Below are 13,980 nucleotides of genomic sequence, written 5' to 3'. Positions count from 1 at the left end.
AATCACCGGTATACTTGCCTCACTCGACACCGAGTACACCAGAAATTCACATTCAGGTGTGCTGCGACTACGGTCTCCACGTAGGAGTGACCTGGTGGTCGCCGGCCGTCCAGAAGGAGATGAAGCAGCTGGTCTCCGAGCATTACGGCGTGAACTCCTTCAAGATGTTCATGGCGTACCGGAACACCTGGATGCTCGACGACTACGACCTGTACTGCGCCATCGAGACCTGTGCTGAACTCAAAGCCCTGCCCCAAGTAAATAGTTTTCTAATAATAATGCAATTTATGGGACTTTTATCGTTCAGTGCACGTGCACTCGCCACTAACTCTCTATCTCTTTCTAATGCATTAAATTCCGCATCACGCGTCTCGATCTTTTTAATTTTCAGCTTATCTTGCATGGCGATGGAGGACTCGGGAGCCATTGGTCTGTGGTTACATTGAGATATTATAATAATGACCAGGGTCAGGTACACGTGACAAACTAGGATACCCTCTACTGTGTGAACATGAGATTAATATTCATTTGAATATTGGACACCACAAAAATAAACAAACCGAATTCTTACCCGAGCAACTCATGACCCTCGGCTCAGCTGTCAAGAGTTCTAAGTACTCCAGCACCGACTCGGCTAATTTAGTTCGAAGTCTTTTGAAATAGCAAGGATTTTAGTACACTAAGTCTTACCCAGGAAATGTCGAGTGGCGATAACAATACACTGGTAGAATTATCTGAGGTTGTTACTGCTCATTCTCCTCTGTAAATCCCTTAATCGCTTTTATAGCACCCCCACGTCATTTCGGATCCTCCCGATCCACTAACGCTGCTTTTAGGTACCTCAAGCAGCGGTCATCGTTCCCCTTGAACCCGTCGCTTGCGACGAAGGGCTCGACGAGTAAATTAACCCACAGACACAGCCCACTGAGTTTCTTGCCGAATCTTCTCACTGGGTCGCGTTACCGATACGGCGGTAGATTCTGCGAAGCACAGCTCTTGCTAGGGTTCGTGTTAGCAACAACGTCAGTTTTGAGCTCCGCGAGCTCACCTACTCGCCCGCCTACGCTGAAATGGTCTCTCAAGACCATCAGCATAAGCCTCTACTATTCTAAGCTGACAATCTTAAAAGAACCTTACCAGTCACTGATTTTAAGGCTTTAATTCAATCTTTAGTGCAGTCCTCCTCCTCCTCCTCGCGTCGTTTCCTCACTGCTGAAGGTCGTGACCATTATATATCGTCAGGATTTTGCTCCTTGTAATGTCCTGCTAGCGCCTACGATCATTGGCCGCATGAAGGGCAGTAGTCGGTACTGATTCATAGTAATGATTTCCCTGCTTGATTTCTTATTCTTGTTCTGTTCACATTATCTCAGGTCCACGCAGAGAACGGCCACATCATAGCTCGCAACACCGAGAAGCTCCTCGCGGCCGGAGTGACCAGGCCCGAGGGTCATCAGCTCTCCAGAGACGAGGAAGTCGAAAGCGAGGCCGTGAACAGGGCATGCGTCATCGCCAATCAGGTTCTTACAACTATAGTGGACGCATCATGTTTAGTTTCCTATATGTATATTTTATGTACCTATAAGACCAGACACTCATGGGGCTAAGCAATGGCCGGATAATTTTTTTTTTTTTTATAGCTTAGATGGTTGGACGAGCTCAAGGCCCATCTGGTGTTATGTGGTAACCGGAGCCCATAGACATCTACAACGTAAATACCGCCACCCACCTTGAGACATGAGTTCTAAGGTCTCAGTTTTAACAGTACTACGGCTAAGCCCCAAACCAAAACGCATTACTGCTTCATGGCAGGAATAAGCAGCGTGGTCGTACCTACCCGTGCGGACTCACAAGAGGTCCTACCACCAGTAATATATTTTTTATATTATATTTATTATATGTATTACATTATATTATATTTTCCTTTTTTTTCTTTTCTTTTGTTCACTCTCTTATATGTCATTTTGATGGTGGAAACATGTTTGGTTATTGTTTTAGCTAATTTTTTTAATATATTATATGTTTGTTTTGTACTGTCGGTTTCCCAAATAAATAAATAATTAAATTAAACTTTCAGGCAAACAGCCCCCTGTATATAGTGCACATGATGTCGAAGAGCGCAGTCCGAGCTCTCCAACTGGCGCGCAACAAACAGAAACAGCCTGTATACGGGGAAACTCTGGCCGCCACTGTCGGTACCGATGGTGTGTACTTCAAAATTTTCCATATTTATCTTCATCAATAATAATCGAACAAGCTGTATTAATGCAACCTTCTTTAATTCCACGAGCTCAAAGTCCATGGTCTAACTAGGCCCAATGTTTTTGTGTGACGTCACTTGTGTGTAGACCCACTCCGACGGGCACAACTATCCTGCCTATTTCGTCGCGAAGCACTGTCTTTCGGATCAATACAATTAACACTCACATCTCTGAAGGCAGCATTCAGGTTCCCTCATATGTACTCGTCCAACTCGACAGAGAGTTCGATGTGCAACCTAACCTAAACATCAGCCCACTGAGTTTCTCGCCGGATCTTCTCAGCGGGTCGCGATTCCGATCCGGTGGTAGATTCATTCGCGAAGCAGCTACTCTTGGATTGTTAGGTTTCCTTCGGAGGCGCTCGGGCAGTTGTTAGCAAATCCCACCCCTCCTGGCTGAGCCCTTACTCGCCCACCTGTTCTGGTGAAACTGGAAAGGCCTCCGAACCACCAGTAAAAAAACACTAAACAATAATGACGTCAATGCTCACGTGCCAACGCTGTGTGTGAAAGAGATAGATTCCAATAAATTTAATCAGATTTATTAATGAATTCTTTTATCTACGTAATATATAAAAACACCACATTTTTATTTTCCAGGTACTCATTACCGGAACTCCTGTTTCCGTCACGCGGCCGCCCACGTACTCTCTCCTCCACTGAGACCTGACCCGTCCACTCCTCAAGCCATGGTAGAAGCGCTGGCCGAGTAAGTCTTACCAATGATTCCCAAATAAAACCTCAACGGGTCTCGATTAATCAAAAATTAGCCAGTAAAATACAAAAGTCGAACCCAGCCCAATCTCATTACGTTTGACGTCATTTGTGGCCAAATATAGGAGGGGTAAGCTAACCATAGAACATATCGAGGGGTGAAAGCCCACTGCTTTGCAGCATTATATAGCAAATAAATAAATAAATAAATAAATTATATAGATAGAATTTCTCCCCATCTACTGCGATACTTGGCTTCGTGATCGTGGAACTTAATGTCCAGACAAGACCGAATTTCCATCTCACACATTCACTCATGACTCATCTTTCCATCTCGTGGGACTGCGTCCTCTGGGACATTTGCCCTCTATCTTTTGCTCGTCACCGTCAGCTGCTCAAGATTGTGACTCTCTTCTCGAGCAATATGTCCAAAGAACTCCAGCAATCTGCGAACACATATGGTGGAAAATCTAGTTTTAGTTTAATGACACAATTCCTTCATCGTGGACCTCATTCGTGTACACGTGGTAAACACGTATTTCAAAGTACGCTGCAGGAGCCCACTGACCTGTGTTCTGTTCGCAGTGACCACTTACAGCTGATCGGCAGCGACAACTGCACGTTCCACGAGAAAGACAAGGAAATCGGCAAAGGGAACTTCTCCAAGATTCCGAATGGCGTTAATGGAGTCGAAGACCGCATGACCATATTGTGGCAGAAGGGAGTCAACACCGGTAATTATAAGCCGCAATTTTGACAGTATTTCAATAAAACTCTAATCAGATTTCTTTAAAGGACACCTAACCTACCTAAGTCGTCGTGGCCTAACGGATAAGACGTCCGGTGCATTCGTGTTGAGCGATGCACCGGCGTTCGAATCCCGCATGAATGAATCCCTGCGAATGAAATACGTGTATAACAAATGCTCACGATTGACTTCCACGGTGAACGAATAACATCGTGTAATAAAAATCGAACCCGCAAACATTATAATTTGTGTATCCATGTACCGGTCACCGTCCTCGTGGAACCCGTCGCTTGCAACGAAGGGCTCGACGAGCGAATTAACCCTCAGACACAGCCCACTGAGTTTCTTGCTTCAGTGGGTCTCATCTTCTCAGTGGGTCGCGTTTTCGATTCGCTGGTAGATTCTGCGAAGCACTGCTCTTGCTAGGGTCAGTGCTACTAACACTCCCGGTCTGAGCCCCGTGAGCTCACCTATAGTTAGGGTTACGCTGAAATAGCCTCTCAAGGCTGTCAGCATAGGTACCTAGCTACGGCAGCAGGGTGGCTCTTGCAGCGTGTTCAAGCCAACTTCAACGGCGGTCTTATTTCTTTCGCAGGCATAATGGACCCGTGCCGGTTCGTGGCGGTGACCAGCTCCAGCGCCGCCAAGATCTTCAATCTGTGGCCGCAGAAGGGGCGCGTGGCGGTCAACAGCGACGCCGACATCGTCGTGTGGGACCCGCGCCTCGAGAAGACCATAACCGCCGCCAGCCACAAGCAGGCGGTTGACTTCAACATCTTCGAGGTGAATGTCGGAGAAACCACATTACTAATAAATACTTTTTACTAGTAGTAGGACCTCTTGTGAGTCCGCGCGGGTAGTTATCACCACCCTGCCTATTTCAGCCGTGAAGCACTAATACGTTTCGGTTTGAAGGGTGGGACAGCCGTTGTAACTATACTTGAGACCTTAGAAGTTATATCTCAAGGTGGGTGGCGCATTTACGCTGTAGATGTCTATGGGCTCCAATAACCACTTAACACCAGGTGGGCTGTGAGCTCGTCCACCCATTTAAGCTATAAAAAAAACCACATTATTAACACCATCGTCGCACATCGTAGGGCCGAATAGGGTGATCGAGCTAAGAGAAATATTGAGTACATTATTCACGTTTGTTGTCTTAGAACAATTAGGCAGCGGCTTGGCTCTGTCCCTGGCATTGCTGAAGTCCATGGGCGACGGTAACCACTCACTATCAGGTGGGCCGTACGCTCGTCTGCCTACTAGGGCAATAAAAGTTAAAAAGTTATACCATCCGCCGTCTGTCTGACGTTAATCATCAATCAAGTTATATCTCCATACATAAATAGCATCGTACCACAGGAAGAGACTTTTTCTGTTTCTTCATTTAGAGTTCCTTTCACTCATGGACTTCATTTATAAAGACGGAAATGAATGCGTTTATTTCGGCGACTTAAATCCAACTATTTTCACATATACAATATTTAAATTAAAACAAAACCAAAATCGCAAATTTATCAGAATTATTAAAAAAAAAAAAAAACATATGAAATTGAATTAAACTTATGAAAATTAAAATTATCAACTACTAATATAAAATTAAAATGAAATAAAAGAACTAATTCTATAAATAATATAATGAAATAATGTTAACTGAGTAACCATCACTATATCAGTCACTGCGCTTAGCGAGAGGGAGATGCTTATTACAACACTGTCTGATATGATATGGATATGATATTGCTACGCGTTGGGGTTTGGGATAAATAAATGCTCTACCAAAGTACAACTTAAAACTTTATTTATCACTTAGAACACACACAGAACTTGAACTTTAAAATTCTCAATTCGCTTCTTCCGCTTCGCTTCAGGTGATCCGTTCGCTGTTTCGCTTCGAGTAGTTCCGATTACTGACTTACTGCCAGTATTGCGTGCCATCTCTGCAACGCTTTTATAGTCGATACGACATCCCTAGAACTGTCGAGAACATTCCTCACAAGTCGAGCACTTTCGATGCGTGCTTCCGCTATCTAACAATAGATGCCGTTGTACTTCTCGAGCGTTCTAGATGTTACTAGATCTTTTGATGTTCGTTTTGGCTATTCAGCAATAGATGGCGTTGCTCTTACCGGCGTAACAATATTGTTGGAAGAAAATGAAAATACAAAGTAGCAACACTACGACCGCCTATTTAAGGAGCTGTGTTCGCTGTGCTCGCCCTCGTCGATGTCGCCCAAAGCCCGTCATTACGGCTCCTCCCGATCCATTAAGGGTGCTTTTAGGCACCACAATCACCGGTCACCGTCCTCGGCGAGCCCGTCGCTTTCGACGAAGGGCTCGACGAGCGAATTAACCCATAGACACAGCCCACTGAATTTCTCGCCGGATCTTCTCAGTGGGTCGCGTTTCCGATCCGGTGGTAGATTCTGCGAAGCACGACTCTTGCTGGGGTCAGTGTTAGCAACACTCCGGTTTGAGCCTCGTGAGCTTACCTACATATTAGGGCGAAGCTGAAATAGCCGCTCAAGGCTATCAGAGTAGGATAAACAAAAAAAAAAGTGCTCGCCCTCTTATCTCGCCAGCCGTTGTAGCGTGCGGAAGCTCTGTCCGAACTTTCTTGATATTACTGTCTGTATAATAAGGCCAGCCGCCCAAAAAAATATTTTTAAAACCCCAAAATTCGTTTCTTTTTATTACAATATTTCGTCTTTTCGCATTAAAAGTCTACAATTTTCAAAAATGTTCGAAATTGAGTTAATATGCGGAATAATTTGGTATCATCAGTATTTTTCTCATAAATACTGCCAAAAGAGCGTAATTCAGTTTTTTTTTTTTTTAGTTTCGTTTACCTATATTTTGAGTATTATTAACAAAATTAATACATAATTTTATCTTACTTTAAAAGATATAATGTAACTGGTAAAAAATAAAAAATGAATGCTGGAAAGATGATTAATATTAAAAATATCACATGTTAAACCTTTAAAACACTCTCCTGTAAAATTAGTAAGTTTTGAGATTATACAGTTTTAATGCGAGAAGACGATATATAGTAGCAATTCAATACCCTGAACCGGTTATGCTGATGGATGGTGACGTGGTTGGGTCGTGGTCTGTTCCAGGGTCAGCACGTGGTCGGCGGGCCGCAGTACGTCATCGTGAACGGCAGGGTGTGTCTGGACGACGGAGAACTCAGAGTCGTTGAAGGTACGCCACTTATGTGTAGTAGTAGTAGAGAAACTCTGTGGGCTGTGTCCGTGGGTTAATTTACTCGCCTAACCTTTCGTCGCAAGCGACGGGTTCGACGATGACAATTTAATGTTGCCATATCTCAATGAAATTTTCATATATTTTTTTCATGATTATTATTCGCTTTCAGGTCTAGGCAAGTTCCTGAAGACCCCAATAAACAGTCCGTACGTTTACGGGGAGCAGAATCTATCGCACGGCGACCACGACCTGCTCGAGCCGCTAAGCCGGGACTCCCCCGATAGGGTCAACGGTTCCTCCGTGCCAACCGGTCAGTGGAGAGCGAGAGAGAGTATAATTGTTTCAGCGTAACCTTAACTAGTAGGTGAGCTCACGGGGCTCAAACCGGAGTGATGCTAACACTAACCCCAGCAAGAGTAGTGCTTCGCAGAATCTACCACCGGATCGGAAACGCGACCCCCTGAGAAGATCCGGCGAGAAACTCAGTGGGCACGACCCTATTGCTGTGCCAATTAAAAACGACAAAATAAGATATGTCGTTCAAGAATTGACTCGGTGGTGCAATAGTTAATGCCCCCGACTGTTACGCAGAGGGTCGTGGGTTCGATTCCCACATCGGGCAAACATTTGTGTGATGAATAGTTTTATTTGCTCTTTATCTGGTCGTTCATCTATACTAATATATAAATCTACAGTGGTTTTTACGGATGTTCCGTTATAACTATTGAACCATGCATCCGATTGACTTGAAACTTGTTATCCATGTAGAAAATACATGTACTTAATGGATAGGCTAATATTTATATGAGTGTTGGACTCCCTAATAATAATGACAATAAATAATAATGTTAATTTTAAATGCCCATGGGCGAGTACGGTTAGTTATTTATAAATGTATATACTATTTAAACGTATATCAGTCTCAATATATATCTCAGTCTTAGGTACCCAGAACGCAGGGAATTTTAATTTAGGACCAGATGATCGTGCGTGATTTGTTTCCTAGTTAATTAGTTAAGGTTAATTCATGAATGAATGGCTTCAATAGTTGAAACACCTTTAAATCTGTAACCAATGCTCATGTGGCGTTCAATAGTTAACAACACGTCGCACCTTTAGAATTATGAAGACCTAACCAAAAATATGCGTTTTTTTTGGAATACATCGATTAAAGTTTTCAACCGAAAAAACCTAGAGGAAGGGGACGGAATGAAAGAGACCGATGTATAAGTTACTTTTGGCCGTTTGATCATTAAGAGTCACACTTCATTTTTTGCCACGTACCATCCGGCTATGGAATGAGCTCCCCTCCACGGTGTTTCCCGAGCGCTATGACATGTCCTTCTTCAAACAAGGCTTGTGGAGGGTATTAAGCGGTAGGCAGCGGCTTGGCTCTGCCCTTGGCATTGCTGAAGTCTATGGGCGATGGTAACCACTCACCATCAGGTGGGCCGTATGCTCGTCTGCTTACAAGGGCCGTATTTATGTACTCGCGTAAGAAGTTATACTTTATTTTTATTAAATTTATTTCCTTTTTTTTAAATATTAAATAATTAATAATAAATATTTTACGTTAAAAAATGAATGTTAACAACACTTTTTTTTACGAGTTTACATGCGCGAAAGTTCACCTGCAGCTATATTCAGACTCGCCAAGTTACGTCGGTCGTATTGTAATGAGCGATTTAGTGGGCAACTTCATTTCTGTTAATTTTCTGTCGCGGTGCGCGCGCATCGTAAAATTTCACTCTCATCAATTTTTCATAACGCGCCTAAAAAGTATAACTTCAAAAAGGGAAAAGGGTCGTTCTAGGTCCATTTTTGAATTAAAGACAGAATCCAAAAATTTCGAAATGGGTCTCTATAATTCTAAAGGTGCGTGACGTGAGCCCACTGTGTGCGACGATTCACAGCGATAAGTATTATAGTTGTGTGTGGGATTCCCCTAACAGACCTGGCCCTCGTGAACAAGCATCTCGAAGGTCTGAGCGTGACGTCATCCGGCTGTAGCACCCCGACCGGACGGAAAATGAGGGACCCCATGCAGAGGGACTTGCAAAACTCCACCTTCTCTATCAGCAGTAAGTCGAAGCTACAGTTTTTTTTATTACTTACTAGCTGACCCGGCAGACTTCGTAGTGCCTCAATCGATACATAAAAGACCTAAACTTTTGTATAAAATAAACTTAAAACAAACAAAAAGAATCCGATCGACGGATGACACATCAAAGAAAAAACAAAATTGTTATTTTTATTTAATTCCGAGCATTTTCATATTTATCTATCTTTTAAACCTTCTCTGGACTTCCACAAATAATTCAAGACCAAAATTAGCTAAATCTGTCCAGCCGTTCTCGAGTTTTAGCGATACTAACGAAGAGCAATTCATTTTTATATATATATAGATATGTGTGGACGAGCCCACGGCCCACCTAGTGTTAAGTGGTTACCGGAGCCCATAGACATCTACAACGTACAGCCACCTTGAGATATATTATGCGTTCTAAGGTCTCAGTATTACAACGGCTGCCCTACCCTTCAAGCCGAAACGCATTACTGCTTCACGGCAGAAATAGACAGGGTGGTGATGGCGCGGACTCACAAGAGGTCCTACTTAACTTTTTAATATCTTTAATGAGTTACAAAACTTTGGTGACTAAGTTAAACTATTGAATATTCTTAAACACTAAATAAAAGTCATTTTCAGTACAACAAAATTAAATCTAACAACTAAACAAAAGTATTGTGACATCCCAGATTTGTTCCTGTTCTAACTCTAATCTCTATTCTCCCTAATCTACTGTATCGAGAACATTAAAAAGCTTGCACTAAGCAAACTGGTGAAGTATTTCACAATGTTTTTAGAGAAGTTATGATGTCGTCGTGGCCTAAAGGATAAGACGTCCGGTCCATTCGTGTGTAGCGATGCACCGGTGTTCGAATCCCGCAGGCGGGTACCAATTTTTCTAATGAAATACGTACTTAACAATTGTTCACGTTTGATTTCCACGGTGAAGGAATAACATCGTGTAATAAAAATCAAACCCGCAAAATTATAATTTGCGTAATTACTGGTGGTAGAACGTGTTGTAAGTCCGCGCGGGTAGGTACCACCATCCTACCTGCCGTGAAGCAGTAATGCGTTTCGGTTTGAAGGGTGGTGCAGCCGTTGTAACTATACTTGATACCTTAGAACTTGGTGAGTGGCGCATTTACGTTGTAGTTGTCTATGGGCTCCAGTAACCACTCAACACCAGGTGGGCTGTGAGCTCATGCACCGATCTAAGCAATAAAAAATAAAAACGACAAAGATGTTCTACTGGTAAGCATTGTTGTATAACTGCTGTATCTCAACAGCTACTGATAAGACCTGTATTTGCAGAAGAGACTGAAGGACTCGACACCAAGACTTCGGTTCGCGTCCGCAACCCGCCGGGCGGCAAGTCCTCCGGGCTCTGGTAGGAACCGGATCAAACCGGACGGAACCGGATCAAACCGGACCGGAGCCGCACTAGCTTCATGGCACGGGCGCGGTGTCAGTCTACTTGTGAAAAAATCTTTAGTTCCACGAAATATTTAGTTACATATTTTATGTAGCACGAACCGGCCTGACTATGAAATCCAACGTCGTTGATCAGTTCGGTAATATTATGTGCAGAATACGGCAACACTATTTGGTAATATTGTGTATAGAATATAGCAACACCGTTTTAATTTGAATTTTCGACTTCACAACCAAGTAATACTAATTTGAGTGACAAATGCTCGACTTATGTGTAATGTTTTTCGAATATCTCAATAACCTGGGTTACTGGTGGTAGGACTTGTGAGTCTGCACGGGTAGGTACCACCACCCTGCCTATTTCTGCCGTGAAGCAGTAATGCGTTTCGGTTTGTAGGGTGGGGCAGCCGTTGTACTGTTAAAAGTGAAATCTTACAACTCATGTCTCAAGGTGGGTGGCGGCATTTACATTGTAGATGTCTATGGGCTCCGGTAACCACTTAAGACCAAGCGGGCCGTGAGCTCGTCCACCCATCCAAGCATTAAATAAAAAAATAAAAAACCTCTGCGTTTTTAATGTAAAATTTCTTCACATTTTTTATTTTATTTTATTGAAACCTTTTTCACAAGTAGAGTTTGGCTTAGAGCTAGCGAGCAACATCAACTTCATTAGACTTTGTTTGTAATCCAAAGCTTATTAGTGTTAGATTAATTTTAGTACTTCAAAACTGTGTTTCGCATGACACATTACGTTCTCTTTATGACGGAGAAAGCAGAAGGCTCTGTAGTTGTGGTCTTATATATTTTCCCTAAAAAAAAAAAACACTGACGTTTTACCCTAAATAAGTGAATGTTTGAAATGATTTTGTTTCATATGAATATAATCGTGAATGTAGAATTGATATTTTGCGGCGTGGATAAAATACTAATAGATCACAACAAAAATGTACTCGTTTATAAAGTATGATAACATTTTTATTACTAGCAACACTGATTACGTAGTAGCATTTTTTGAATGTTTATTTTAACTAGTAAATGAATGTTTAATAATGATAATACTTTATAATATTATTAAGTTTTAATGTTCGTTGTAATGATTGGTGGATTTGCTTTAGTGAAAATTAAATTTAGCACTGGCAAGAACTACATACGGAATCTACATTAGTTATTTTTTGACATACATTTTTTATTTAAATTTCAGTTAACAAATTTAAATCGATTTTATATTTTGAATGTCCAAAACACAAGTCGTTTAAAGTTTGGAAAAAGTTCGATAAATAATTTTTTATTTATTTATAAGAAATCATTTTTTATTATTATTTCATCTATTTAAATAATTGTTTTGCATTTACTCTTAAAATAGCTGTTATAGTTAACTGCGTACTAAATTTAAAAGTTCTAAAATGTCATCAAACCTTGATTTTGGTTATTAATTTGAGGCTAATCTGGCAACATCAGTGTCTGGTGTTACCATTCGAACAAATTATTGTTAAACTCATAATATGTTAAATTATGTTTTGTTTGTTATTACTAGATTAGATTAGATTGCTTTAAGTTTCACTCGGTAATCAAAAAAAAGAAAATTTGAAAACAATGACTTCCACAAAGTAAATTGTAACCTCAAAAGTTTGTAAGAAAAGTTTTTTGGGAATATTAGCATGTCTACAAATTAGTCTTGCGATTTGTATCACCATTTTGTAATATTTTCTACATATTTATCTAAATGTTTGTCTTTATGTATCGTCACAAAGTAAATTATATAATCGATATTGTGTTTTATTTGTTTTTAAATTAAGGTTCAAGTTTCAGTGCGTGTAATGTATACAGCACCAACCTGTCTCCGTAAAACAATACCCACTTCAGCTAAAATGGTAGAATATTAGTGATTTCAAATAGTTAGTACTTATGTACGTCGGTTTGTATATAGTGAAATTAACGTCATTTTCACGACTTCAAACTTCGATTAACCTTAAAATTTCACACTCATTAAGGATCAATGACACAACAATTTTACAACTTCGCTCTAATACGCTGTTTCCCAACGTGAGGCCCACGCCCCACAAGGGGCCAATTTGATAATTAAAGGGGGCGATCGCACTAAATTAATATAGAAAGTCTGAATTAAAATTATTTTGAATTTGAATTTCAGTTTTTTATTATATGTTTTGAAATATTACTTGCCGTGTTCTGATAACAATTTCATAGAGATTTCTTCCTAAAACTTATCATTTATGTTTCTTAAGTAAACATTTTTTTTATTATTTATGGGGGCATAAAAAATTTTAAATGTTGTGTGGGTGGGGTGGGGGGGGCATGGTATATAAAAGGTTGGGAAACACTGCTCTAATATCTTCACCAGTATTAATAGGATAACAAAAAAGAAGATGAAACTAATTGTTGTTGTTTTCTTAGCTTTATTTATCGAATATTTTTAATAGGTATTTGGAGACAGCATTTATTTCCAAGAACGCGATCTAGCATACATTAAACATGTACATTGGCGATTCAATCGCCCAATAAAAACTGTATATATGTTCACAATCTAAATATCACTAGACATGTCTGATGGGGATTCCTGCCCTAAACAAGTCATTACGGATCCTCCCGATCCATTAACGGTGCATTTAGGTACCACAAGCACCGTTCACCGTCCTCGTCAAAACCGTCGCTTGCGACGAAGGGCTCGACGAGTAAATTAACACACAGACACAGCCCACTGAGTTTCTCGCCGGATCTTCTCAGTGGGTCGCGATTCGGTTCCGGTGGTAGATTCTGCGAAGCACTGCTCTTGCTAGGGCTAGTGTTAGCAAATTCTACCCATTCTCGATCCTGCGGACAGAATGGAAAGCAGTCGACGTCGCCCCAAACACGTCATTTCGGATCCTCCCGATCCACTAACGGTGCTTTTAGGTACTTCAAGCACCGGTCATCGTCCTCGTCGAACCAGTCACTTGCGACGAAGGGCTCGACGAGTAAATTAACCCTCAGACACAGACACACTTTTGTCGTCGTGGCCTAACGGATAAGACGTCCGGTGCATTCGTGTTGAAGCGATGCACCGGTGTTCGAATCCCGCAGGCGGGTACCAATTTTTCAAATGAAATACGTACTCAACAAATGTTCACGATTGACTTCCACGGTGAAGGAATAACATCCTGTAATAAAAATCAAACCCGCAAAATTATAATTTGCGTAATTACTGGTGGTAGGACCTCTTGTGAGTCCGCGCGGGTGGGTACCACCACCCTGCCTATTTCTGCCGTGAAGCAGTAATGCGTTTCGGTTTGAAGGGTGGGGCAGCCGTCGTTACTATAAATGAGACCTTAGAACTTGTATCTCAAGGTGGGTGGCGCATTTACGTTGTGGATGTCTATGGGCTCCAGTTACCACTTAACACCAGGTGGGCTGTGAGCTCGTCCACCCATCTAAGCAATAAAAAAAAACAAAAACAGCCCACTGAGTTTCTCGCCGGATCTTCTCAGTGGGTCGCGATTCCGATCCGGTGGTAGATTCTGCGAAGCACTGCTCTTGCTAGGGCTAGTGTTA

The 13,980-nt window shown here is 41.6% G+C and overlaps 1 protein-coding gene across 4 annotated transcripts in view; it reads left to right on the top strand.

Moving 5' to 3' along the window:
• The window catches only part of CRMP (Collapsin Response Mediator Protein), a 76,211-nt gene extending 64,010 nt beyond the window's left edge, over positions 1–12,201 (top strand). For 3 of the 4 annotated variants that reach the window (XM_028169882.2, XM_089739623.1, XM_028169881.2), the window contains exons 5-14: positions 57–257; positions 1,374–1,520; positions 2,078–2,204; positions 2,861–2,969; positions 3,560–3,708; positions 4,318–4,505; positions 6,845–6,929; positions 7,102–7,242; positions 8,885–9,013; positions 10,315–12,201. In XM_028169882.2, the coding sequence (XP_028025683.2) occupies positions 57–257; positions 1,374–1,520; positions 2,078–2,204; positions 2,861–2,969; positions 3,560–3,708; positions 4,318–4,505; positions 6,845–6,929; positions 7,102–7,242; positions 8,885–9,013; positions 10,315–10,394 (1,356 nt within the window). In that variant the 3' untranslated portion in view covers positions 10,395–12,201. Of the gene's footprint in view, positions 1–56; positions 258–1,373; positions 1,521–2,077; positions 2,205–2,860; positions 2,974–3,559; positions 3,709–4,317; positions 4,506–6,844; positions 6,930–7,101; positions 7,243–8,884; positions 9,014–10,314 lie in introns of those variants that run through there. The other variant, XM_089739624.1, reaches the window with a different exon arrangement.
• Positions 12,202–13,980: the final 1,779 nt, after the last annotated feature.

The sequence above is a fragment of the Bombyx mandarina genome, chromosome A1, assembly GCF_030267445.1.
Source record: "Bombyx mandarina strain Sakado chromosome A1, ASM3026744v2".
Classification (NCBI taxonomy): Eukaryota; Metazoa; Arthropoda; class Insecta; order Lepidoptera; family Bombycidae; genus Bombyx; species Bombyx mandarina.
This window is presented reverse-complemented; position numbering and strand designations above follow the sequence as displayed.